Below are 26,595 nucleotides of genomic sequence, written 5' to 3' on the forward strand. Positions count from 1 at the left end.
TGGCCATCTTTGATGTCCCACAATTATCAGAACCAATCAAAGGCAACAGTGGCCATCTTTGATGTCCGACAAATATCAGGACCAATCAAAGGCTACAGTGGCCATCTTTGATGTCAGACAAAGAAAGGACCAATCAAAGCTAACAGTGGCCATCTTTGATGTCAGACAAAGAAAGGACCAATCAAAGCTAACAGTGGCCATCTTTGATGTCAGACAAAGAAAGGACCAATCAAAGGCCAGAGTGGCCATCTTTGATGTCAGACAAAGAAAGGACCAATCAAAGGCTACAGTGGCCATCTTTGATGTCAGACAAAGAAAGGACCAATCAAAGCTAACAGTGGCCATCTTTGATGTCAGACAAAGAAAGGACCAATCAAAGGCCAGAGTGGCCATCTTTGATGTCAGATAAAAAAAGGATAGCATATCTACACAAGCTCAACAATACCAATGTAAAATTTCATTATAATCAAGCTGTTAAAGGAAATTTCAAGCAGTAAAAACCAGCTAGTTGACTAACATCAGTTTTGGGAATTAATGAATGGACAAAAAATAGGATGAAAGTGAATAATAAAGTGTTTCTAAAAACAATGAAAGGAATAGACAGTTCCAATATTGGTATGCTAGAAAACATCTAGGGAGACAGAAAATCAGGATTACATTGATCTACAAAGTATTATATATACATGCCACACACAATTGTTTCTTGCTATGGAAAATCACACAAGACCAAATTATAAAGATGTGTCTCAGACAGCATTGCTAGTTTGAGGCCCAGCGTGGAAAAGGTATTTTTCATTACTCCTTCCTATTACAGTAATATAACTGATATGATAGTCTCTAAACAGGACTGGTATAATCACATAACGAAATGGGTCTGACAGTGGGAAATAGCACATTTCAATTTTTAGATTTGTTATTAAAGGATAACATGATCCGACACCTTGATAAAACTGAAGCAAAGTTACGTAGAATCGCTGTTTGTAATTCATCATGGAATTAAAGTTTTCTTGTCGTAAGAAGACCAAATATGAAGATAAAATTGCTTTATTCAATCAGGATTATTATTTTGGGCTATTACGCTGTTTACATCATCAAAACTCATATATTTTATAATATTTATCCAGCAATAACCCGAGGTAGACAACACTCAAAGTCAGGAGGTGAGCCTTTAGAGAATAATAGTACAGCATTCATTGGAAATTCTACTGAACAGCAGTGTATATGGATGGGCTTATTGCTAGGCATGGGCTTATCAATGGATAAATACGGTAAATTAATGAGGTTTTACTAATCAGCAAAACAATGTATGCATAAACAATACCTGAAACACATCAATCAACTTGGCCCTTTTTTGGTTAGAATTAAAACACAAAACACACGGATAAAAAAGTCTACGACTACATTACAACACCGTTCTACATATATATAGTGTTGGTACAACGTTACATCCACTCAACTTACGGAGTCGTCCTGCCCCCCACCGGGCGGGGCCGGAGGGGCGGGTCGCTTCCCTGATGTCACAGCTGACGATACTGGAGGGGGTTGTATCATGTTCTACGTAAGACAACATGCATTTAGCTGTTAAACCACATGCAGAGCCAGCCAGTTGGATTTCTAGTATACACTCAATGTTAAAACAGTTTTTACATTTTTAGCATTCAAGATTTCCAACTCTTTCCATCAGTTGTGTTACAAAAGTTTAATCATTCATACAAATTCATGCATAAGTTAATAGCGAAGATCATGATCTTTCTTCTAAAACCAACACATCATACAAGATACAAAAATGATTTTACTAAACATTCTAAGATGGGTACGGCTCGAAACATGTTAAAAACCAAATGCTGCCATACAGTTCTACATCATTTGAAGAAACTATGAATGACATCAGATGTTGAAATAGGCCCCTCATGTTACCATACTTAAAATAGCAAGAATCCTTAAAAGTAGTTAGATTATTAGTACATTTTTTTTGTATATTGTAACTGAAAACTGTAAAAGGAACACTTTTAAAATACCACCATTTTTCAAAATCAACTTTGTAAATTTACAGTTCCTCACATGTGAAACAGTCATACAATGCAGTTATCTGAATATAGCATTAATGGGAGATGTAAAATTTCACACACAGCAATACAATAAAATAACATATTTTGACACTAGGCATTGGCCAATAGCTTTGTGAAAATCTAAGTTGGGCAGTGTGTCCTAGCTTTGGAAAAAGTGTGACCGGTCGTTTTATACATTTGGAAAAGAATGAGAAAAATCCACTTATCACACATAGCAGCCATGTTTATTGAGGAAGACTGTTAGTCTTGTACGATAGAAACTCTTATTTGCACTTCTTTATTGAGGATATTAAAATGTTCAGAGGTGTCTCCCGCCCAAACTGATCCCCTAAATATTATCAATCTACTCTCTGGATCTAATGAATCTGGAAGCTTGATTCCAAGATTCTGTTAAGATGTTAAGAAATTTAACTTCTTATTCAGAAACAAGTTGTAAGAATTCTTTTCTGAATGAGGAAAAGCGTTTATTTGTTTCACCTTTCTTAAAATACTAGACTGGCACATGTTACTTCATAAACAATTTTTTACACATGAAATACCAGGGAAGTATACAAATCAATACTAATAACAAATAATCGTGAAATGTAGCATGTAAACATACAAACAACACATAGATTACTATCAGACAAAAACAAACCAATGTCATTGTGATGCTTTAGCAGAGATCTAAACATCCTAACAGATGATGAAATTTCAGCAAGTTACATACATATAAATTTTTGAGGCATTATTTTCATGCTTACAGCAGAAAGTGTTACATGTTCTATACTATATACTGCATAACAGTTGCTTTTGTGGGTTGTTATTTTCATGCCGAAAGCATAAAGTGTTAATGTAAACATATCTTATACTACATGTATATACACTGTACTGTGTAAAAGTTGATTTTGTGAAGTGTTATTTTTCATGCTCAAAGCAGAAAGTCTCATTCATGAATTGGTGATAAAACGATGAAGTGGGTTTTTTTTTTCTTCTGTTCGCAAATTATATAGAGTTTCTGACATATCTGGCATATAATTGGTGAAAATGTGAAGATACCTTTCCACAGCTTATACCCAAATATGTCATAAAGCCTGTGTCCGTGATATAAATCACTGTTTGATAAAGTACAAGTGTCATATGCTGTATAAAACAAAATGTGGAATTTAAGATATGATGGAATTGTATCTTAATTTCCATTTGCATTACAACTACCAATGTCATAATTAATACCAGTAAATAGATAGGTACAGTAACAAATAGACACAAATGTACTGTTAGTTAGTTTACTATTGTTAAAATGTTGCTGCTGCATAGTGAAAAAGCGGTAGCTCCTTTGTATGATAATTTTGTCTAGAAAAGATTTACAGATATTGCGCAAACTCAGTATTATCAAATCTTCAAAAAAAAAACAAGGTTTTATATCATGATAAATAGGTGATGGGGAAAAAAAGCTAAATCTGTGTGAAAGAAATTCGGCAAAATACAAATTTAACGGTATGTTTAGATTGATTGCTAGATTGAATTTCAAGACATAGTTTTAAATGTACATTACAAGCCAATACGGTAAAACACTTTACACAGGTAAGGTGAGCCCATCATCATGATAAAGATAGTACCCGACACAGTAACAGATAACCATGTTGTTGTAAACATTTGATCAGAGTCCTAACACCCAATGAGACTTCCTCATGTATCGGACCATTTCTGTACAGCCACGACTGACAAGACAGACGAGTATTTACAAGTGCAGGTCCTTAAACACACACAATACCTCAAAAATCCACCAAGTACAGTTGGGAACAAAATTAAAAATACCACAGTTTAAGGGATACAAAGAGAAATCTAAAAACCATGAAAATTTCAAAATAATGAAAAATATCTGTGAAAACCATGAACACTGAACAGAAAGTCTGGTATATGATCACAGGAAAGAGGGAACAAATTAGAGGTCAAGAGGTCACTTCAGGGTTTTACTGTTGAATATCTTACTTGTGTAAGTACCAATATATGATGTTATTATATGATATTACTTTAGTAACTTAATTCAGCAACTTAAATGTCAAGTTGCACAAAGAAATGTCTGACCACCATGATTTGTATTTTCCAACTTCACCATATATAACAGTCCCCTTTATCCTACCCTGAAATGCTGGGGGTGGGGATGTGGTTGGGGGTGGGGGAATGGATTAGTTGAACATAGAACAACTTGGTGTAAAGAGTTCATAAATACATGAAAGTATACTACTATATGCTCAATATAAACCCAAATAAGTAAGCACATGTGCATTAATATAAATATGTGCAATATGAATAATAAAAAAAAAAAATTATATCTATTATGAATACACACAAAAAGACAACGTCTCTTCACTACGACAGTACAAGCTTCCCACTCAAAAGCATGTCATGTATGGCCCATCGAATGATAAACCAGCAAACAGCACAAGACAGAGGCAGAGAGTTCAGCCAACCACAGCACGCCCAGACTTACATCGTCGTCAATGGGATAGTCTGCCGCCGCCTCCTCCACGGGGATGTCTAGGGGCGGCGTGGCGCTCCGTATCAGATCTTGGCCCACTTTAGTGAGGACCGATCCTGAGCTAGGGTACATTTTACCCTGGACAAAACAACATGCACAAAAATCTACAGCTCAGCTCACAGGTAATTAAAGCCATTTTTTCTAACATGCATAATGTTACAATTGGCATTTTGTTCTAAATTAATTCCATGAACAAAATTTTGAGAAAGAACTGTAAATGTCAAACCAAACATTTTTTAGAATCAAATCCAACTCTAGAAGGGAATACCAAAGTTGAATTTGATTAATTTTTGTTTTTAATATATAACTAAAACAAAGATTCAGAGTAAAAAGTTTCCCTGAAATAAAACTCAAGCTACAGCACAAACTTCCACTGTGTTGACAAGCATAACAGGCCTAAATATAACTTGTACTATAACGATACATTCCAGTTTTAGTAACCATACATGCTATATATGAAGTTTAAGATATTTTAAACATACTTTATTCGGTGAACTCAAATTTTAGTGCATTACCTAATTTTAACAGTTTAGCGTATTGATGAATTGGCACGCCAAAACTATTTTCATATAAAAACAGGATATAGAAAGTGCAATTAGCACAATAATAATTTAGCGTAATGTTTCCAGCGCATAAAGCGCTAAATTAAGATAACTGCTTAAATATAAACATTTACAGTATTCTGTACAGACATCATTTAATAACTATCATTTTCTGGGTTCTTTTTTTTACTTTAAAACTTTTTATTGTAGATTGCACAAAACAAATATTAATTCTTGTTATAGATCGCATTAAAATGAGAAGAAAACAAATTTCTATGAAAAAGACATTTAAGTTTAAATCATACACTATGTATATCCTTCTTTAAAAAATATGAGGAAAAATCCTTTTCTTCATATTCAGTAAAATATGCTATTATAAAATGAAATAAATTTTAAGAAATACTTTTATAAAATCTCATATTTTAAAACTATTTCCTATAAAATGTTCCATCTAGATAGTATTAATTTTTCTAACCACACTGAACCAGCTTAGCTATCATGGCTGTATCCCATCAACCCAGACATTATCCAATTAGCTTCCACAACCAATATATAATGGTCATGCAGTAATACACTCCCTACATTCATGCTGACCAGGTCATGGTGACCACTGTCTTACCTGTCCCTTATCTTGACCATTAATATTGGCCATCAGCTGCTGCTTGACCACATCAGCTTCCTTCATTGTCATGATCCAATCAACCTGCATATCATTCTCATCTATCTCTCTGTGAAAGTAAGACAAAAATCCATGTTATTAGGGGAGGTTACTCTAATCATTACTCTATTTCATGCACACAAACTGTTTGGGTTTGTCTATTTTTAAATCAAATATGTCAGGACATAAAAAATGTAGATGTGTTATTGTTTACATCAAAGTCACAAATAAAAACAACCCAGTACACTACACAATGAGAATCATTGCATGTATTGTTTTTATAGGACATCAGTTATTTGATATAAGCATAAATCTTTCATGTTCAAAGCCCTTTAAACTTTAATTATTATATATATATATATATATAGGTTTAGTTCTCAGACCTCTCATACAATATGAAAACTTCAACAATCAGATTATGTGACCCTGATAAATACTAGCTACAATATGCCGCTCTTCTAGAGAGATTTCTCTTTAGCTTGATCGGATGAGCGTAAGACTAGTGAGAGGTTCAAGGTCTAATCTCTAGGAAGGCAGTGAAATAAATATAATTCATAATGTTGTCTGTTACATATACAAACCCTTCACTATCGCTGTCGTCACTGTCGACATCGTTTCCTTTTTCCATCTTCCACCGTTTATATCGGTCAATAAGGTCTGTTAGATATGTCGTTTTTCTTGCTCGTCGGATAAATGGATGTCGTAATAATTCTTTTGCTTGTGGTCTCTGTGAATCATAATGACAGGTTTATAACACACATTATTTAACCATCCTTTGGTTTCGTAATATTGTTGCGTAATTTAAATGTAATAAAAAGAATGGATAACACTTTCATCTCTAAGTATTGTCCAATATCTTTCCGTTACAATGTTTATCAAGTTTTTTTAATACAATTATAATGCAATAAGTATCAAATTTTACATCTAGCATTCTAAGAAACAAAAAATATATCCTGGATACATTCAAACCCTTCATAAACTTATATTGTCATCAGTAATATACATTATTACATGTCTTTCTTACCACCACTATAAAATTTGATATCTTGGCCACTGCACATTTTTGATATTCATTAAATAAGAAGGGTGTGAGGCGTGTACTTTTGGATTTACAAGCTTTCCAAAAACTGATCCCAAAAATTTTAAAGTGGATTTTGGTGCTAAAAAAGTTAAGTCCACAAGATGGCAAAATGCAAATAAATCGCAAATTTTTCCTACATAATTTTGCCATAACATCACTCCTAGACCTCTAATGAATGTATATAATGTATATTATTTGATATAACATCACATCAAAACAATGCTTTTTTGTTTAAACACCATGCATACAAACATAAGAAACAAAGACTATTTACACTTCAATATAACTTGCATCAGGAATGAACAAAAAGAACATTTTTCCAACATGAAGCTATCTGCATTCTCACAATATTGGGATCTTTGTTCAACCTTACTGCACTATCAATATTGGGATCTTTGTTCACCGTTCAATATTACTTCACATTATTGAAATCGTTATATTCAACCTTACTGCACTCTTACATTATTGGGATCTTCATTCAACCTTACTGCACTATCTCAATATTGGGATCTTAATTCAACCTCACTGCACTATCTCAATATTGGGATCTTAATTCAACCTCACTGCACTATCTCAATATTGGGATCTTAATTCAACCTCACTGCACTATCTCAATATTGGGATCTTAATTCAACCTTACTGCACTATCTCAATATTGGGATCTTAATTCAACCTCGCTGCATACTCACATTATTGGGATCTTTATTCAGACACTGTTCTACAAATTCTTTGCAACTTTTACTGTAGTTTCCCGTCAGTTGAGGGGGATTATTTTTAGGTATAAGGAATAGCACTCTCATCGGGTGAAGCTCCGAGTTGGGGGGTTCGCCCTTGGCTAATTCAATGGCAGTTATGCCCAAGCTCCATATATCAGCCTGTCGAAAGAAAAAATCAGGTTTACAAGGCATGAAACAGTTATTGTGATACTACCAAAATTAATAAGAATTTTGCTTTCATATCTAACATTTTTTTATCACATATGGCACCCACGCCTAGCAATAAGCCCACACATGATAATTTCCACCCAGTAAAAAACAACAAGGAATTTAATGCTATTGGTCTGGTATTAGCTTTCACTCAACCTCCACTTTTGATTCAGAGGTTATGAGTTATTTTTATGGAATACTCAAATATCTAAATAACATATATCACTGTTTAATATAGTTAAAATGCACGGATATTATACTAAGTCACAAAAAAAAACATTTAAAAGATACAGTAAAACCCAACTAACTAGAACCCACATTCTTCGAATACCTCCTATTTGTCGAACCATTTTCTTGGTCTCAACCGCTGCCTTATATATTCTTTGAAAATGAACCTGGGATAACTCAAACCACTATTTGTCGAATACCCTGCATTCCTCAAACTATTTTTCATCCCCCTTCCTTCATATTCATAGTATTAATCTTTCCTATTCGTCGCACAGGTACCTACCCGACAATTTTTACCAATGTCACACACACGATATGGCTGTGGAGGACCTCAAGGTACCACGACCAATCACACATGTTTATACAGGTGTCGGGTCAAGACAGCAGATAATTACCAGATAAATGGTCCCTTGATGACATACCTATGCTGCCTAGTTTGAGATATGTTTATTAAATTGCCAATTATAATTGTTAATTTATGGCCAAATTTCTAATACGTCTGTATTGTCTGTTGACATGAAACAAACAGAAGTAACAGTAACTTAGGTGTAAAACCAAATTACAAAATGGCAATATTAAGCGAAGGTAAAACAGGATTATGCTCTTCATGCAAGTGTATGGTTAAATTTAATACTGATGGGGCTTATAATAGTGCTTACAACATTGATCACTTTAATTTCTATTTTACAGTATGTCAGAAAACATTTCGCACATTTTTTTTTAAATTCCATAAATTTGAGTTCAATTTCAATGAATGTACCTGCATGGCGGATATTTAGAAAGGTAAGCCATTGCATTTTCGGACATATGTCCTTTTTTGCAAATAAAGGATACAGCTTAAATTTAAGTAGGATAATTAAATCTTTCAAACTTCTGTATGTCTTCCTTTTCAATACTACAGTATTTCAATCATTTTTAATCATGACTATCTGCGAGGTTTACCAGTACTACTAGATACACTGTATATTGTACAAACAGTCATTTTACATTAAGATTACGTGTATCATTTCAGTACCTTATGATCTAAATTAACCTTTCATAATTGAAAAACCTCTTATTCCTCGAGCTATTGATATGGTCCCCTGGAGTTCAAATTAGCAGGGTTTTACTGTCATACAATTTTTTTTTTTTTCAAATAAAATAAAATAACCTTTGTATCATACGCTGACTGTTTTATCACTTCTGGAGCCATCCAGAACGGCGTGCCTACAAATGTGTTACGTTTGCCCATGGTATCGGTCAGCTGTCCTGCCACACCAAAGTCTGCTAATTTTACATCTCCATTCTCTGATAACAGCACATTGGCAGCTGAAAAATACAATCAGTTATTGTAAAATTCATCAATGTTCAATCTTATAAACTCTCCAGGAATATCTGTTCAGATATAAAATAGTTCAGGTAAGGCCTCTAAAATATGTATTGTTCCTTACATTATTCCTTAACGTGGAAAGCCTTACAGAATTAAAGTAAGGTTCATAAACTAATATTTTTTTACTGAAATTCTGTAATGCTTTCCTTTAGAAAATTTTAAATTTAGAAATTTTTCTTTGGTTAAGGAATTGTGTAAGAACTCTCATGATTGTTCTTCCAATTAAATATGAAGATCTGATTTTGAAACAAACATATTGGAACAAGTCTTGTATCAGAATTTAAAAAAAAAATAATTGATATATTTTATATCATTTACCAAAAACAATTTACAGTAAACCTCTGGTGAGTTTGAATTAGTGGTTAGTTTAACCACAAGAATTTTTCAATATGTCTGAAATTTTTCAGCAAACTCCATTGAAAGTTCAGACTCAAAAAAATGCTCAGACTTTGATCAACTATACAGTGTTGGTGTTTTTTTCACAGCTAAAACTGGTCCTTACCTTTGATATCTCTGTGTAATTTCCTCTCGGAATGTAGATACTCTAGTCCTTTGAGGATTTCTCTTAATATAATGGCGATGTCTGACTCTGAGAATGGTCCAGCCTTCATCAGGTCCAATGCTGAGCCCCCACCCAAGTACTCCATAATGATCCATAACTTACTCCCCTGTAATGGGAAAAAATAGTACAAATTTTTTTATGATTTTGAATGCATAAATTATTACACCTATTTAAAATCACAGCATGAAGCTATGTAAGTTCCTGAGTTTTTACTGACTTCAAGGTTTTTTTAATTAATTTACAGAATGCAAGTTACTTGGTAAAATTAAGAAATGCTACCTTGAAAATATATTTGATCTGTGAGTACCAATAGATTTTTCTTCCCTTTTTCTTCATAAATTCACAACTTTCAAGTCGGAAGTTGTTGATCATGAGTGTCACAATAAATCTTTACATGTTTGTCAAGTATTTTTATGATGGTGATTGTAGGTACATGTACATATGGAAGTTGTCTGGGTTATACTTATGCCTATGATAATGTACAGTACGACTGTATATAAATTCTGAAGAATATGATGTGAAGAAAAACACCTTTTAAATCTCAAACGAAAATGTCAAATCAAAGTTCATATATCTATATTGGAAACCATATAGAATTTCTAACAAGAGAGAGTACCAGTACATAGTGACAGTATATAGTGATAAACAGATCAACAAACCTTGAGATAGGACCCGTAGTATTTTGTGACAAACATATTAACAAATCTTGAGATAGGACCCGTAGTATTTTGTGACAAACACATTAACAAACCTTGAGATAGGACAAGTTGTATTTTGTGACAAACATATTAACAAACCTTGAGATAGGACCCGTAGTATTTTGTGACAAAGGGGCTATCACATTGTGATAAGACCATAATTTCTTGTTGGATATCCTCTATTTCATCTTCAGCTTCTTCTAAGTCTATAATCTTGATGGCAACCACTTGCTGCGACTTATTATCAATTCCTTTGAACACTTCTCCGAATGAACCTTTTCCTATTTTGTCCAACTTGGTAAAGCGCGTTTCCGGGTCGATAGACATCCCGGAACTTCTCTGTGAACAAAAAAAAAAAAACAATTAATAATATTACCAAACTCTTACAGGTTATTTCTTATCAAACACCAATTACACCAATTAAACACAAATGAGTTAGTTATACATGTAATTACATATATAAAGTTATAAGTTCTCCATCCATAGTCCTGTATGCTTTATGCTATGTTGTCCTGAATTCTTACAAAACAAATTAATTATCAAAAAGGAACAGAAAAAAGTCCCATTGATCACCACCTTCAATCTGAAAGATACATTTCTACAGAAAAAAAAAATGATCAAAAGTTGTTTTTTTACCTAAGAGAAAGCCTCCTAAGAATGAAACTCTATGACTTGTTTCATATAGCTAGTTGAATTGTTATAAACCTTATACTGGCTTATAGTAGACAGACAACAGAGCAACAGGCAGAGTATTAAATGTAAGACAGCATTAACATTAGACCCAAGATTTTCTACATGTTTGTCAACCAGAGTCAGTATCCCCTCGGTGACAGCTACTAAGGAATAGTATCTTCATATAATGGCCGATCATGGTATGGTGATACACAGCAATTCAAAACTCCAAATAAGCCTTTCAAGGATAGGGCCTTTGTTTTCAACCAAATATTTTTCGTTTTAAAAATCGACAGAATTCTAATAAGATATCTTGATTTTAAACCGAAGTCATACCTGTCTGAATACAACTACCATATTCATCCTCAATAAGCCCCCTGCCCCTGTAACAAGTTTAGTACTTATCCTCAATAAGCCCCCTGCCCCTGTAACAAGTTTAGTATTTATCCTCAAATAAGCCCCCTGCCCCTGTAACAAGTTTACTATTTATCCTCAATAAGCCCCCTGCCCCTGTAACAAGTTTAGTATTTATCCTCAAATAAGCCCCCTGCCCCTGTAACAAGTTTACTATTTATCCTCAATAAGCCCCCTGCCCCTGTAACAAGTTTAGTATTTATCCTCAAATAAGCCCCCTGCCCCTGTAACAAGTTTACTATTTATCCTCAATAAGCCCCCTGCCCCAGTGAACAAGTTTATCATTTATTCTCAAATCACATTAAGCTTTTAATACTAATATAAATTAATTATTCTATAGATATGAAGAAGGTGGCTTATTTGTAGACACAGACTTTTGATAAATACAGTATACTACATAATGACCTTAAGTCAGATTTCATTCTTTGTATTGAAGAATACTGCTGCAAATTGTCTCAAATGACATTTTAGGATTAAAGATTGCAAGTGTGTTAACTTAAAACAATTATATAATTAGGAGACAATAAATTTTATAGTATCTATTGTAACATGTTATGCTGTGGCCAGCATGGGTTACCCTATATTCATGTAATTTGTTTATTAAACATACATGTAGTCTAAATTTGGCACTAATTCATTAAATGATACCTGTCGATTGTTAACAATCTAAAAAACAACTTAAATAAAAAAAAAAAAAAAAAACAACTTGATATCCTTGGCTCTTTATCCCTGAAATCAACCTTAACTTGATATGTGGATTTAAGCAAGACATTTTTTACAAACAAGATGGTAGACTGGTAGTTCATGTGGTTTATTTTACTTAAAACAAATATCTCAGCCTACAAAAGCTACATCTCTGATAAGAGCCACGTTTAATCAAATACAGTGCGTTACAAAACTGTGAAACCTCCTGGGGAGTTTTTAAATCTACAGTATGTGTCAAGCAAACTTTAAAATCAATAGCCTTTCAATATCCTGGAAATCCAGCACTAGTCACTCCTATGTAATGCTATGGCATGTAAGATTTTCCTCTTAAACCTAATAAGAAGTTGTGCTGAAGCCTTGTATGTTTATTAAAGATGAACATTTGGATATTGGTATGATTCAGTGTACGTGCCCATAGAGCATTTACTGATTTAGTCATGTGAAGATGAGAACTTTACTTTTAAAAGCCCAGAACTGGATTTACTTTTGAATGTCTAAGTCCCGGTCTAATCAATATTCCTTAACTGAAATTTTAATATAGAAAAGCATGCATTACAGAATTGATGGAAAGTTCCTCTACCAAGAGTTTTTCCTTAAATCCATTGATGTCAAAAATATGAAGTAAGTTTATTACTGACTCATGATCAAAACCCAGCCTATCTTCATTTTTATTTTTTCCTCACAAAGCTGACTTTACAATTGATCAACTAAAGTATTGGTACTGATAATTATATAATGAAAGGCACCAACTCCAACCCGCTACTTCAAGTGGACTTATCATTGTCTCCGGACATTTTGTGGTCAATGCCATGGTAACACATGAAATCAAAACATCAGGTTCAAACCTTAACATGATGTAGATGTTGAGTTTGGCTAATCTACATAAACTATCATTCTAATAAAAAAATAACATCTGTCATATATATATGACTTATATATTATACTATAGTATACTGTGGACTGACATAAACGTTTACATGAAGTAGATGTTGAGTTTGGCTAATATATATACACTATCTCTCACATCAAACAAATACTATCATGACTTACATTGTACAATATAATACACTGAAGTCTATATATAGCCTATATAAGCTATTTCTCATATTTTTTATGTATAAATCCTGTCAGTATTTTTCATAATTCTTCCCTATTGAATAAAATGTACTAATTAAAACCAAATTTGATTGGTATATATAATATTAAATGTGATAAAATAAACTTGAAAAATTCATCTATAAAGTGACCAGATACAGCTGTCTAAATTACTTATACATTACATAAAAGATTATTTAAAGGTTGAATGTATATCTCCACACTGTTTAGTGTTTACATACGACCTCCAGTTTACTTACAGAGGGAGGAGATATGTCCAGTATCATTCCCACTAAACTGATCAAAACATCACAAATAACAATATCCACATAGTTTCTGGGAAACTAACACCTAATAATGTGAACCAGCACGATGTTGTTATCCAGTTTCGTTAAATGACAAAAGTGAACGTCACACAACACGCTCCACCTAACAATTCTTACATCCTTTCAACAATTCAGGTTTGTCCTATATTCGTGACTGAGGAAGCCCCCTGGTGTCAAGTCACCTGTGACCAGAACAAAGTGAGATGTGTATTTATAACCATACACACGCCCCACATGTAAACATCGCCTGTGCATGCTATGTAAACAGCCACTTACTTTGTAATAGCTATGTTATTGGGTAAATCATGACTTGCACCATACAATAAGAACAAGAGGTGAAAAACCTAGTCGGAAGTTTTTTACCCAAATGACTAGTAGAGATAGTCTGAAGGGTCTGGGTTGTTATTTATATACAGCTGTGGGGCGAGCTGTACAGGTAGGATTAGAGGAGAAGGAGTTCAAGATTGTAAAATGTAATGCTTCATAAACAGGTAGTCAGAAAACTCATATTATAAGGTGTCTGTAAGGTCCATTATTGGGCCTCATTCCCAATATAAAAAATGCCCTGTATTTTCTAGATTTTTACCCTAATTTTCCCAATCGGTAGTAGTTAATATAATATAAACATGATCTTTTTGAAGATAATATTTGCATTTATAATTAAATTTGGCCAAAGGTTTTTAGTCTTCTATAAGATTATGTTTTGTGTATGTTAAATAAAACATTAATTATTTCTTGGGTTTTATTAAATTTTCATATTGATTGTGGAGACTGTCAAATTACTGATATTATTTGCCCATTTTTTTCCAAAAGTTCAGACAGGACAAATCCTTGGTGCATGTCAACTGTTACAATGTAAGGTAACATCTTTTATTGTAGTCACACAATTTTTTTTGTACATTTGTAAAACCTTTTGACAATTTTAATCATTCTATAAGCATATCAAGCTCCCTCTTATAAATTATCTTAAGAGGGCAGGCTCCCACATAAACCTAATATACCCTCCCCTGATCCCAAACCATGCCAAACCCCAATACAACAATTTAACATCATCAAGAAATAACACTAAAATGACAACCTGAAGTTAAAAAAAAGTTTTTTTCTTCTAGTGTTGAAAATTTTAAAATGAGTAACACAAGCACCCACTGTATATAAAGTATACAGGCTATATATATAACATGTTTCCCAGTAGGCCTATGTATCTGATGCAGCCTGGTGACTCCTGATGTATCCGGCCTGTATTGAGGCGATATCACTCGACATGTACAGCTATTAATTACTGTAGTACCATTGATAACTTTGTTATCCTATTTAAACCTTATTGTGCAGTAAACATGATCCACATTTCTGTGTTGTGGAGTCTGAACAGTGAATACAATACATCTTTTTTGATATAATGTTTGTTGTGCAGTAAATTAAATTAATCACATGTCCTAGATTCTGTGTATAGTGCATTGTATTTACTTATGTCTGTCTTGTGTTGTGTAGTGACCGCAAGTTAATTAAAGGTGTGTGCTTTTGAACCCATCAAGGTGGTTCATGTTTTTCAGGCTGCCGAGATCAGACTATCCTGTGCTGTTAATGCATGGTTGTGTCCTTGAACAATATATTCAACACCAACTGCTCTGACTACTGAGAATAGTACATGATGGACATCCCATTTGTTTTCAGCGAGGTAGCCACCACCTACTACAAGGAGGTCCTGTCTCAAAATCACTCTAAGATAGTCGATAGAGTGATAAACCCAGCAAACAGCCAATGCATAGGTGCAAGGGTTGGGGGTGAAGTGGCAAGTATGTGTTGTGGATTATGCAACTTATCAACACCGTGCAACATAAGAATGTGCAGTGGTAGCCATGTCATAGTAGGGGAATGGGGAGGAGGGAGGTGGGGTGTTACAGATTTTGATACAGCCATTGTCATAGTGAGGGGGATGGGGAGGTGGGCTAAGGTTTGGGAATGTATTGGTAGACAATTAATGTGCACAGTGGATACAGTCATGTCATAGTAGGGGGGGTGGGGAGGGGGGTTACGGTTTGATACAGCCACGTCATAGTAGGGGGGTGGGGAGGGGGGTTACGGTTTGATACAGCCACGTCATAGTAGGGGGGGGGGGGAGGGTGGTGTTACAGTTTGATACAGCCACATCATAGTAGGGGGGTGGGGAGGGGGGTTACGGTTTGATACAGCCACGTCATAGTAGGGGGGGGGAGGGTGGTGTTACAGTTTGATACAGCCACGTCATAGTAGGGGGGTGGGGAGGGGGGTTACAGTTTGATACAGCCACGTCATAGTAGGAGGAGCGGGAGGGGGGTTACGGTTTGATACAGCCACGTCATAGTAGGGGGTCGGGGGTGGGGGTGGGTTACAGTTTGGGAATGTATTGGCAGACAATGTGCAGTGGATACAGTAATGTCATGCATGGTATTAATTGGGAAGGGCTGGGAGAGAAAACTATGCCATTCTCTAAACCATATGCAGTAACTACAGTACTGTGACTTTATGATTCAGCGTGCTATAACTATAATAAGCTATCAATCTCATCAATAAGTCAGCAATTACTGAGTTATATTTACATGGTAATTTGGATCTGACATGCCTAGATTTTATTCCATCAACACCAGTATTACACGCTCAAACATATATTAATGTTCAATACTATAGTAGCTATATTAGACTCTAATAGACCAGGTACATACCCATCAGTAGGTTTATTTCATTGGTCCTAAACAGGAGCTCCCAGCTGCCTTACATATAGTTAAATACGGTATATATACGAGAGTACTGTTCCCTTAGTATTGTGATTAACACTAGGCTTTGTCTATAGAGTGATTTGATTTCCTTGAACAGTGTTTTAAGAAGATGATAGCTTTAAAATGTTATCTCTAGGAATATCCTATTATTATTGTACCAAATTATTTCAACAAAAATAAACTCCAATTTCCATAACAAAAGTGTTTATAATGCCATATATTACCTCCTACCCCTGTTAATTATTATTAGACTGATCCTTATACTAGACTAGAAGCATTAATAATGAGAAAGTCTAGATCTTCCATTTCAGCTTGTTAGGGGTAAACAGGTTGAAATCTGACAACAGGTACAGCCGTCAGTTAAAAATTTTGCAACAGATTATTCAATGTTTTGACATTACCCTAACTGTGTCTATCTAATGTATGTAAAACACAGATGTTACAGGCAAATATCTTAGAGATAAAATACAGCATGAAGTCATTGACAGTTCTTGCTCTTATCATTCATAAGCATAAGTTTAACAGGACACACCCTTCTAAGTAAACACGAGATATCACTCACAATAAATTCAATATTCTGCCAAGTACTTCTAGTGACAGATCGGTCTACTTAAACATTATACAATACACATGTATAGAAATTCAATAAAAAATTTAAAATGCACATATTATTGTTTGAAATTGATATGAATTAAATATACTACAAAATGATAATTGAAAATGATTTATTTTTTATATTTTTTCACGATATGAAATTTTTCTTTTCAATTGTGTTAAACTGACAGTGTTTTCTCTTTTTTTTTGTACAACTAATTATATATAACTTCAATTTAAAATTTATTCAAGCCCAGTGCAAAACAACCTTTGGCTCAAGGATTAAATACAAATGCAATGCGTCATTTATATGTACACATATGTGTCCACTTCCTCATACCATTGTTTGCTGGGTGCATACCTGGCTAACCCTAGAACAGTGCAATAAGCTTTACACAAACATCATGTATTTTTTTAAACAACACTGACCACGTTAGCCTGATAAGGATCAATATTTAGCACAAAAAGGAAGTCGCAGGACAAAGTTGCATCACAAGCTTCACTAGATACATAAAATCTAAATTGATTCAGAAATACCTTGTAAAGTTCCGTCAAGCACAAATGCATTGGACAGTAGTTCTAAAGCAAGGCTTAAGCTGTTTTTTTAAATATACATACACAATACCAGTATATGATTTCAATACCGTATTTATCCCCAAATAAGTAAACCCCCTGCCAACAAAAAAACATGTCTTCATGTCTGCACAATCAACAGTTTTAAAATAGTAAGCTAAAAAGTGGTTCACAAATAAGCCTTTTCCAAACTAAAAAACTAAAATTTTACACAAGTGGATCATTGAGCTTATTTGAAGACAAATACAGTAATTTCATCTTGCCTCCAGTTTTTAAGCAAGGCTTTAATAGCTTCTTTTTTTTCACATATACCATACATACTACAACCAGTACTACATAATTTCAAATTCCCTCTAATTTTTTCTTGCCTTATTTGTTTCGCTTCCAAACAGAAACGACCGTATAGTAAAAAAAACTGAAAGAGTGGTCTTGGGGACCTCCCCCAGTGGGGTTATAAGGGGCAGAAGTGAACATCAAAATTTTCATAAAGCGGAATTCCACTTTAAAGCAGAAAATAATCATGTCTGAGGAATCAAGTCCACATTGGCCTTGAGTAAACTGACTTAAAAATCAGGACTAAACTCGACCAGAAATGAATGGTACAGGCCTGTCAGCTATCTCATACCACTCATCAATACAACAGGAACCTTTTTTAATTCCACAATATAATAGCAGTGACCTTGACCTTTGACCTGTTAACCCAAATACTTTGAAGAGTTCTATGCTCTCTATGACATAATGTCTCATAAGAGGTACTGACCACATAAACACATTTGATTCTAAAACAAATACAAATGATCCTAATAAGGCCTTGACAACAAGATCAGTCCAGAATTGAGTTGCACTACGACTCAAATCACCTTGACCTTTGGCCCATTCTCCTTATACATTTGTTGATAGTTGGAAAATTCATGACCTATGTATTAAAATAATATTTCCCATTAAAAGGACTGCATGATGTGTTTTCCAAAAATCAGCAATGAATTCTAAATCTGTGATTTTATTCTGACACTCCTAAGTTGAATAATGAGAAAAAACATTTCCCCAGTAATGTTCAATTGTTATTTCCTAAATAATCAGAACTTAAAATTACCATGTTACGAAGAAAATAACATTACATGTAGTTTGTTTTAAATGACAAACTAGATTCGGAATAATCTTTAACTTTCAGGGTTGGTCAGGTGATTTTAGAGTACCCTAGGATTGGCTGTACACCATACACATGTTTTGTAACAGTAAATACAGGTATGTCTACACTGTAAGCCTGTAATAGACAGCTATGTCACATTTACAACACACTGGTGAATGTACATTTACCCCTAGAAACCAGGAAGTGGGCTTGTACAGTGAATCATGCATACTACTGTCACACGTATAGCTTGTAGCTGAATATTTCATATCCGCTCAGATTTTAAAACTTTATCTATAAAGGGTGTAGTTTCATTATCCAAATCTAAAAATACAATCTTCATTATATTTCTGTTGTGCACAACAAGCACAGCTAGTTAGATGATTTCTTTCCTCCACATGGCCGGCACACATTCCTCCAAATTCATTGGACAAAGAGACTATTATCATTATTTTACTTGAATAGCATTTACTTCAGGATTAAAAAATCTGGTAACTGGATAATTATCTATACTTGATTTTGACACCAATTATTGATCCTTGATTTAACCTAATATATAATCTACATACTTTTTATGTGATTTCCTTAAGTTAAAAGCAATATAGCACATGGTAGTAAAATCTTATCCAATGTATTTATATATACACTGATTTTTGTTCAACTGCCAATCATATTATACAATTACACAAGTACAATTACAACTGAAATATATGTATAATCCATATTCACATTTTCCAGCATCCTCAAGATCACTATTGTTATCACTTGCCAAATAGTACAAGATTTCAAACAGCATACCTTGCATAGTACATACGGAACATAAGTTTGTTAATTCATATCCCAGTTCTTTCAGGCTTTTAGTGTTAAATAACAGATTTATTTTGTAAATAACTGTCTTAATGATATTTTTATTGAAAATAATATCCTGTTCATACATAGATTACATAATACATGTCAAAGTTATTGAAATTTTTAAAATAACCTTTATTAGCGACAAAATTAGAACTAATTGATTTAGCAATTTTGCAGAAATGCAATATTTTAAAAGTTTATATTTTTTAGTTATTTCATATTTTGTGTTATCCAGTACACTTCAAAAGCCACTAATTTCTGATATTTACTTTTTATCTAAATTGGGGGAATCTTATAAGTAAATTGAGTCCTTCCATACAGTTTGAATTTGGAACCCAGGAAATTACCAGTTCTCCATTTCTATACTTCAAAATTATCTGGGAGCTACTTTAATATACATATACCATTCCAATCATCAAAGTTCATTCCGACTTACAATACACTACAATTATATGTGTACCATGATATATGTCAGCACACGTTAAACTGCATGAAATAAATAAATCTATTTTCTTCTTTTTAATTGCACACCATTATCATGTCTACAACTTATCAGCTGATATAACATAACCCATCTTGTAACCTATGAAGGAGCGTAGCTAATATCGCACACAATTGGAACTGAATAATTTTATATGGGCTTTCAAATCAAACAGCTTTGTAAGTGAATTCCTTAAAAACATATCTAGACAGCATAGACAAAACTGATCTATAAGCACATGTTTGATTTCTATAAGCTTGCTCTTAGTTAAGGCAGGGCCAGCTAGGTGTGTACTATAGTACAGACTACAGATCTGTACAGTGATCATGACGTGGTTGTGCCTCTAAGCTTTTCCCTCAAGTTTTAAAAGCAATAGATGCTTCTGATGTCTAGACCTAGTTTAGGCTCCAGCTGCAGTCATCTGGCATCAGAAAGTTTTCATACTCACCAGATTATCAAACTTTGGTTAAAAAAAATCAATTACAAAGTATAATAATTGGCCAGTGGGGTACAGTACTTACACATGCTAATGATCTTATATAATACACCGCATATACCAGTATAAGTAAATATTCCACCAACGTTAGAGTTGATTTGACACTTTATGTCAAATGCATGTCAAATGCATCATTTACTTAAGCTTCATATAAATTCATATATGGGATTTGAACTTGAGATTTTTTAATGGGGGTCTACTTTTAAGATTAAAATTAGGGACTTATGGTCCTCCTGTTTGAATGTGGTCTATGAAAATAACTGGGATTTTAAAAAAATCTATGCTTCAAAAAGATATATAGACAACTTAAAATTAAAAAAAAGAATTGTGTCATTGTGAATTGTGAAGACATCTTACATACAGATGTTAATATTATATAAATCAACAAAAATTTACGTCAGTACATGAGTAGATGAAATATTCAATATTCATTTTACAACCAACTGTATTGTAATGTACACAGTGATAGCACTATGCCCCTCGTCATCTGACGCCAATAAAATCATAATCAATATTAGAGCTGCTGAGAATTGTACATGTGTCTCTAGAATGTTTCAGAACTTTTTTTATAACTACCTTAATTTTAATCTTGGGTAACACGATTTCATACTTCACACATAAACTGTTTTCAAAGAATCCAACATACATTTGTAAATCCATTCCAACCAAAATGGTCAATGAAATTTGAGGAAGCTTATTAGCACAACAACAAGAGTCTACTTTTGAAAGTTTTTCTCTGGGACAGATCTATATTGCTTCAAAAATTTCAGAAAAGTATGTTTATAAACCTTTTTATCAAACTATAACTAAAAACAACTAATTTTGATATGCTCTTTCTGTTCAACAAATTAGATTTCTGAAATTACAAAAATTGAAGAAGCAAAACATGTCTATTTTAGACTATTTATGCATCATTTCAGAGAAAATCTAAATGTAAACCTTTCACTGGATGTAATATGATACTGGATCTAACTTGGTACTCTCAATGAGATGGTTCCGATAATCAACTAATTATAACTGGGCTATATAGTTATTATGATTGAATGTTATGAAGCTATTCTATTTTACTGGAATAACAGTTTTATACAAGTCGTTTTAAACATTTCACAAAATGGAACATTACCGGAAAAAGCAGGAATGCATATGTGTAGACACGATATTGAGATATAGCACCGCATGAATCCAAATCAACACTACCACATATTTGACACAAAAATTGGAGACTCATGAAAATTTCTGAATACATGAAACAAAATCAAGTTTATCTGATTCAAAGAAAGATAGCGGATTCTTCAGATTGTTATTGTGCAGTATTATATTTTTGCCTTCTGCAAAAACAGGGATCCAAACAGGTTAATTTCTAGAACTAGATTCAGTTTTGTTTTGATAATAAAAACAAAATGAAATAATAACCACTGTTTATTCAGTGTCTGGTAAGCAATGACTACACCCCAGACCATCAAGAACTACATTTACAAATCCTTATAAGAATTTACAACTGCCCCTTGTAGCATGAATGTTAGTCTGGTTGACTGGGATCTTATATGTATGGGTGTCATGCTGTTTATTAAAAACACCAATGTACATTTTTCTATCGGCAGATTGAAGGATCATAGCAGGGAGGCTGTATAAATCAGGATAAGTCTTGGCCATGTGTTCAGAGAAGATGTGTGTTTTCTGACCAGATGCTGTCAGATGGCCATTGACCCTACAAATTTGTAGCTCTGCATGTGTACCCATGGGCCAAAACCAATAGCATAACCTGTTCAGCGGTTCTAATCAATATACACATTTTAATTGAGAATTAGATTGGGAATTGAGTATGAAGATTTCATTTCTATATAATATATCGTAGATTATCTCGAAAACCTTCTTTGTGTCTCAAACGAAAATACACAGAGCACAGAGTACACGTTTGAATCGTTTACTTTTTTATGAAAGGAGGGGGGGGGGGGGGCAAATTGTTTACAATGTGATCGGCCTACGTCACCGATACATGACATCAACATAAAGCAGGGATCGAGTGCGTCACACCCTTTTGAAGATTTCAGACCAATATTTTGCATCTCTTACCCACTCCAAAACATGCTTACCTGTGCCATTTTAAATTCCAAATAGGTCTATGCAAGTTTGAGAAGTGTTCCAAATTCTCCCTTACTCCTGTATGACGAAGTTTGCGGTTTCTTATAATGTTTGCATAAGTTTTTACTCATGCAAAGTATTGTTAAATAAATCAGTTCTTTTGGAATTTATGGAAAGTCCTTTCAATCCTGTTTATATTTCCAAACTCAATCCATTTTGCCATCGTTACTAGATTCCTGACTTGGACAGCCATAAAAATTCCGCCATCTTGTTTCAAGGGTGTGTCCTTCTTTCATATTGTGTAAATGAGCAGTTAAATATAGTTCTCATATCACCTTCATTCGTTTCAGTAAGTGGTGTAAATGCGTCTGTAATATCAACATGATAAACACATAGTGTTATATAACGTATCAAGCAGGTGTTAACTTTAATATTGATACGAAAATAAATTATGAAACTGCATCCTTGCGCAAAATAGCAATGTTGACCTTTCACCCTCAGGTAAAAATCCTGTAGTAGGGGAGGTAACTCTTGCGACCGGGCACCGACTCGCAAACGAGGAAGAAGACCTGCTATTTTTTCCGCACTAAGTCGTACATTGTTGGTCCTTTACGATATTCTTAGATGTTCTCAGCTTTAAATTGTTTACTATTTAAAGTATCACACCGACATTAACTAAGTAACTGAGTAACAGTTAACTTTCTTTTGTTTTTATCTTTATTTTTTTATGTTAAATGGAAATGGATATTGCAGGACTAATCTGCAATTTAATTATGCTTAATTACAAATTGTCTGCCTTAATTAACTTCCAGGAGTTTCTCATGTTTAGAATTGAAAATAATGATACGGGCGAGGTACCGGAAACATGTCCAAAATAGAAGAAAAACGTGATCAATGTTATAAAAAGACATAATGACGTCTTGATTCACCAGTAAGCGTGACACAGGTCTAAATAAGGGCGCTCCCAAAATGAGGCCACGAGTCGCAGTACTAGATCTACTCGTAGTTATCTGGTGAATCATGTATTTTTTAAGAAATGGGATTTTCATTCCGAGGAACTTCGTTACAAAACACCCATTGTGTCTCTTTCGAGGATATAAAATCAGATCATACAATGAATTGCAGATTTTGACCAGAAACGCATTTTCTTATTATCCTAGCTGAAACGGGCATTTAACTTTATTTTTAGAAATTGAAGGCTCCGACTGTACATATTTATTATACACAATAGACTACAAACTCTCGAAAAAAAAATCTTAATATATATGCGATGAAAGAATACAGAAAATTCAACAAAACGAACAAAATGTAAAATAAACTGCATGAGCAGTAAATGTTTACGATTTAAACAGATATATGTCTGACATTGTAACAATAAAAGAAAAGCTAGTATACGTATACATTTCTAATGCATGTACAAAAACAAAAACAAAAAGCAACAACAAACAAAAATATGAATAAATAGATAAAAATAAAACACAAGACTACAGCAATGCATAAAGCAAGGATATAAGTAAACATTAAAATGCCAAAAATATGTAAGTGGAACACAGGAAGAAAAAATTCTGTAAATTTTGCCATCAAGGGTACCGATAATAGTTCGGACAACAAGAGCACACACAAGGTTAAAAGAGAAAATAGAAAAGATGAGAAAACTAGCTATCAAATTCTGTATTGAAGCCGCTAGGAAGGGATTTATACATTATTACAGATATGTCTCCGGTACAGAGAAACCTATTATACATATAATACACACACGAAGAAACATTAGAAATAGCAGTGTGTTTTTGTACAGCGAACAGTTTAATCTTCTGCTATCGGAATCGGAATTGTTTGTTTGTTTAGTAAATAATTAAACTAAATTTATCAATAGAATATTTGAATAAATTCGAATCATAATACCTCTCTCTCTCTCTCTCTCTCTCTCTCTCTCTCTCTCTCTCTCTCTCTCTCTCTCTCTCTCTCTCTCTCTCTCGAAATATAATTGTTAATGTTTCAAATGTCATGTCATCTTGTATAAAAATTGTAAAAAATCATGATAATTGGGAAAGGGCTTCATATAAGTTTGAAAACTTGTGCCCAATCCTCTTGTATATATTTATACAAATAAAATATGTTTAAATCGAATCAAAAACACACACACGAATCTATAGTAGTAGTTAAATTGAGTGTAACATCGTCATCACAGCATATTACATAAATAACATTTATAACAAAGTATATTTCACAAAATAAGAGAGAGAAAAGTTTAACAGAAATGTTGATGCCCCCGCCGACGGAAAAGTACTGTCTCGTTACGTGATTCCGTCGCACATGAGACAAAAATGACCCTTAGACATAGCAGTAAACTAAGCTTTTTACTTCTCTTCTGAATAAGCGTTTATTGGTGTGGAGTGAAAGTGAAAATGTCATTTCTGACGCCCAGTTTGGGTTTCGGCCTAAATGTGGGACCAGAGACGCAATTTTTGTTTTGAATACCTTAATTACCAAGACTTTACAAAATAATAAAAGACTGTATTACGTGTTTGTTGATAGTATATCTCATAAAATGTTGTGGCTCAAATTATGGAAAGCAGGGGTCAGAGGGCGTTTGTTAGATATTATTAGATCGATATACGGTAACGTTAAATCTTGTGTTAAGCTAAATGGTAAGTTATCGGCATTTTTTGACTTACATGTCGGATTATTACAAGGGGAATCGTTGTCCCCGATTTTGTTTTCTTTATTCATTAATGATATACATGATGTCTGTCCCTTCAGGGCTACCATACTACAGGTTTATCTGTCAATTCAAAACCACAATACTACAGACCTGTGTGTTGCATCAGGGCCACCAAACTACACAGACCTGTCAAACACTGTACCATCAAATAAGTATAAACATCCATGATTTCTTATTTTGTATGGTATGTAGAATCAAAGTTAATTAATTCTAATTGTCAAAGTTATCAGTTGCAGTTGATTAACCTGTTCATTTTAATGTACGTTGACGATACCGTCCTGTTTTCAGAAGACATACATGACCTTCAAAACATGCTAGACTTTTTGCATTCGTATTCTTCACGATGGGATTTAGAGGTAAACATGGAAAAAAATAAAATTGTTGTGTTCAGGAAAAGTAAAAGGATTTATCATATTGAACGTTGGGCATACAATGATATGCCAATTGAGATGGTAGATCAATTTTGGTACCTTGGTCTAATTTTTAATTATAATGGTAAATTTACTGTTGATTTGAATAACTTTGCGATGCAAGGCAGAAAAGCTTACTTCTTGTTAAACAGGAAAATGAAAAGATTCATGTTAAATTGTGAAACTAAATTGTCATTATTTGTTACATATATTTCATGTTTACTGAACTATGGATGTGAAGTATTCTCGTTCCGACGCATGCAACTCTGTTTCCTCCCAAAACCACGCCATTTCCGCGATTTAGAAAAAAATCCGACCCATGGTGGCACGGTTAATATGCATGCGTATAATATGTATGAACACCGGGTGTCATTTTTACCGAATTTTAATCTTTTGGAGTTCGGAGCGCATTGAGGCGATGGCTCCAGGCTTTGTAATCCTCTGTATGGAAGTTGTTTTAATCAAGAATTAACCAATCCATATCGTTTTATATTTTTGATGGAGAAACGAAAGCCACTTATTTTTTCAAAGCATTTGACTTGCACAAGGTTTTTATGCAGTGCTCCAGCTGTCACGGTTAAATCTTGTGTTTGGACTTGTCACAAGATGTTCATACTTCAGTTAAACGGCTCGTTGT

The 26,595-nt window shown here is 33.8% G+C and overlaps 1 protein-coding gene across 7 annotated transcripts in view; it reads right to left on the reverse strand.

Annotated features, from left to right (window-relative positions):
- The window catches only part of LOC117341922 (serine/threonine-protein kinase 25-like), a 49,533-nt gene extending 26,403 nt beyond the window's left edge, over positions 1 to 23,130 (reverse strand). Inside the window, exons 1-9 of one of the 7 annotated variants that reach the window (XM_033903782.1) lie at positions 22,838 to 23,130; positions 10,754 to 10,993; positions 9,897 to 10,062; positions 9,176 to 9,333; positions 7,561 to 7,746; positions 6,372 to 6,517; positions 5,752 to 5,860; positions 4,543 to 4,668; positions 1,462 to 1,554 (exon numbers count right to left, since the gene is read on the reverse strand). In XM_033903782.1, the coding sequence (XP_033759673.1) occupies positions 1,462 to 1,554; positions 4,543 to 4,668; positions 5,752 to 5,860; positions 6,372 to 6,517; positions 7,561 to 7,746; positions 9,176 to 9,333; positions 9,897 to 10,062; positions 10,754 to 10,993; positions 22,838 to 22,846 (1,233 nt within the window). In that variant the 5' untranslated portion in view covers positions 22,847 to 23,130. Of the gene's footprint in view, positions 1 to 1,461; positions 1,555 to 4,542; positions 4,669 to 5,751; positions 5,861 to 6,371; positions 6,518 to 7,560; positions 7,747 to 9,175; positions 9,334 to 9,896; positions 10,063 to 10,753; positions 10,994 to 13,800; positions 13,983 to 22,837 lie in introns of those variants that run through there. The other 6 variants (XM_033903783.1, XM_033903784.1, XM_033903785.1 and 3 more) reach the window with 6 other exon arrangements.
- Between the last annotated feature and the right edge of the window lie 3,465 nt (positions 23,131 to 26,595).

This window comes from Pecten maximus, chromosome 14 (assembly GCF_902652985.1).
Source record: "Pecten maximus chromosome 14, xPecMax1.1, whole genome shotgun sequence".
Classification (NCBI taxonomy): Eukaryota; Metazoa; Mollusca; class Bivalvia; order Pectinida; family Pectinidae; genus Pecten; species Pecten maximus.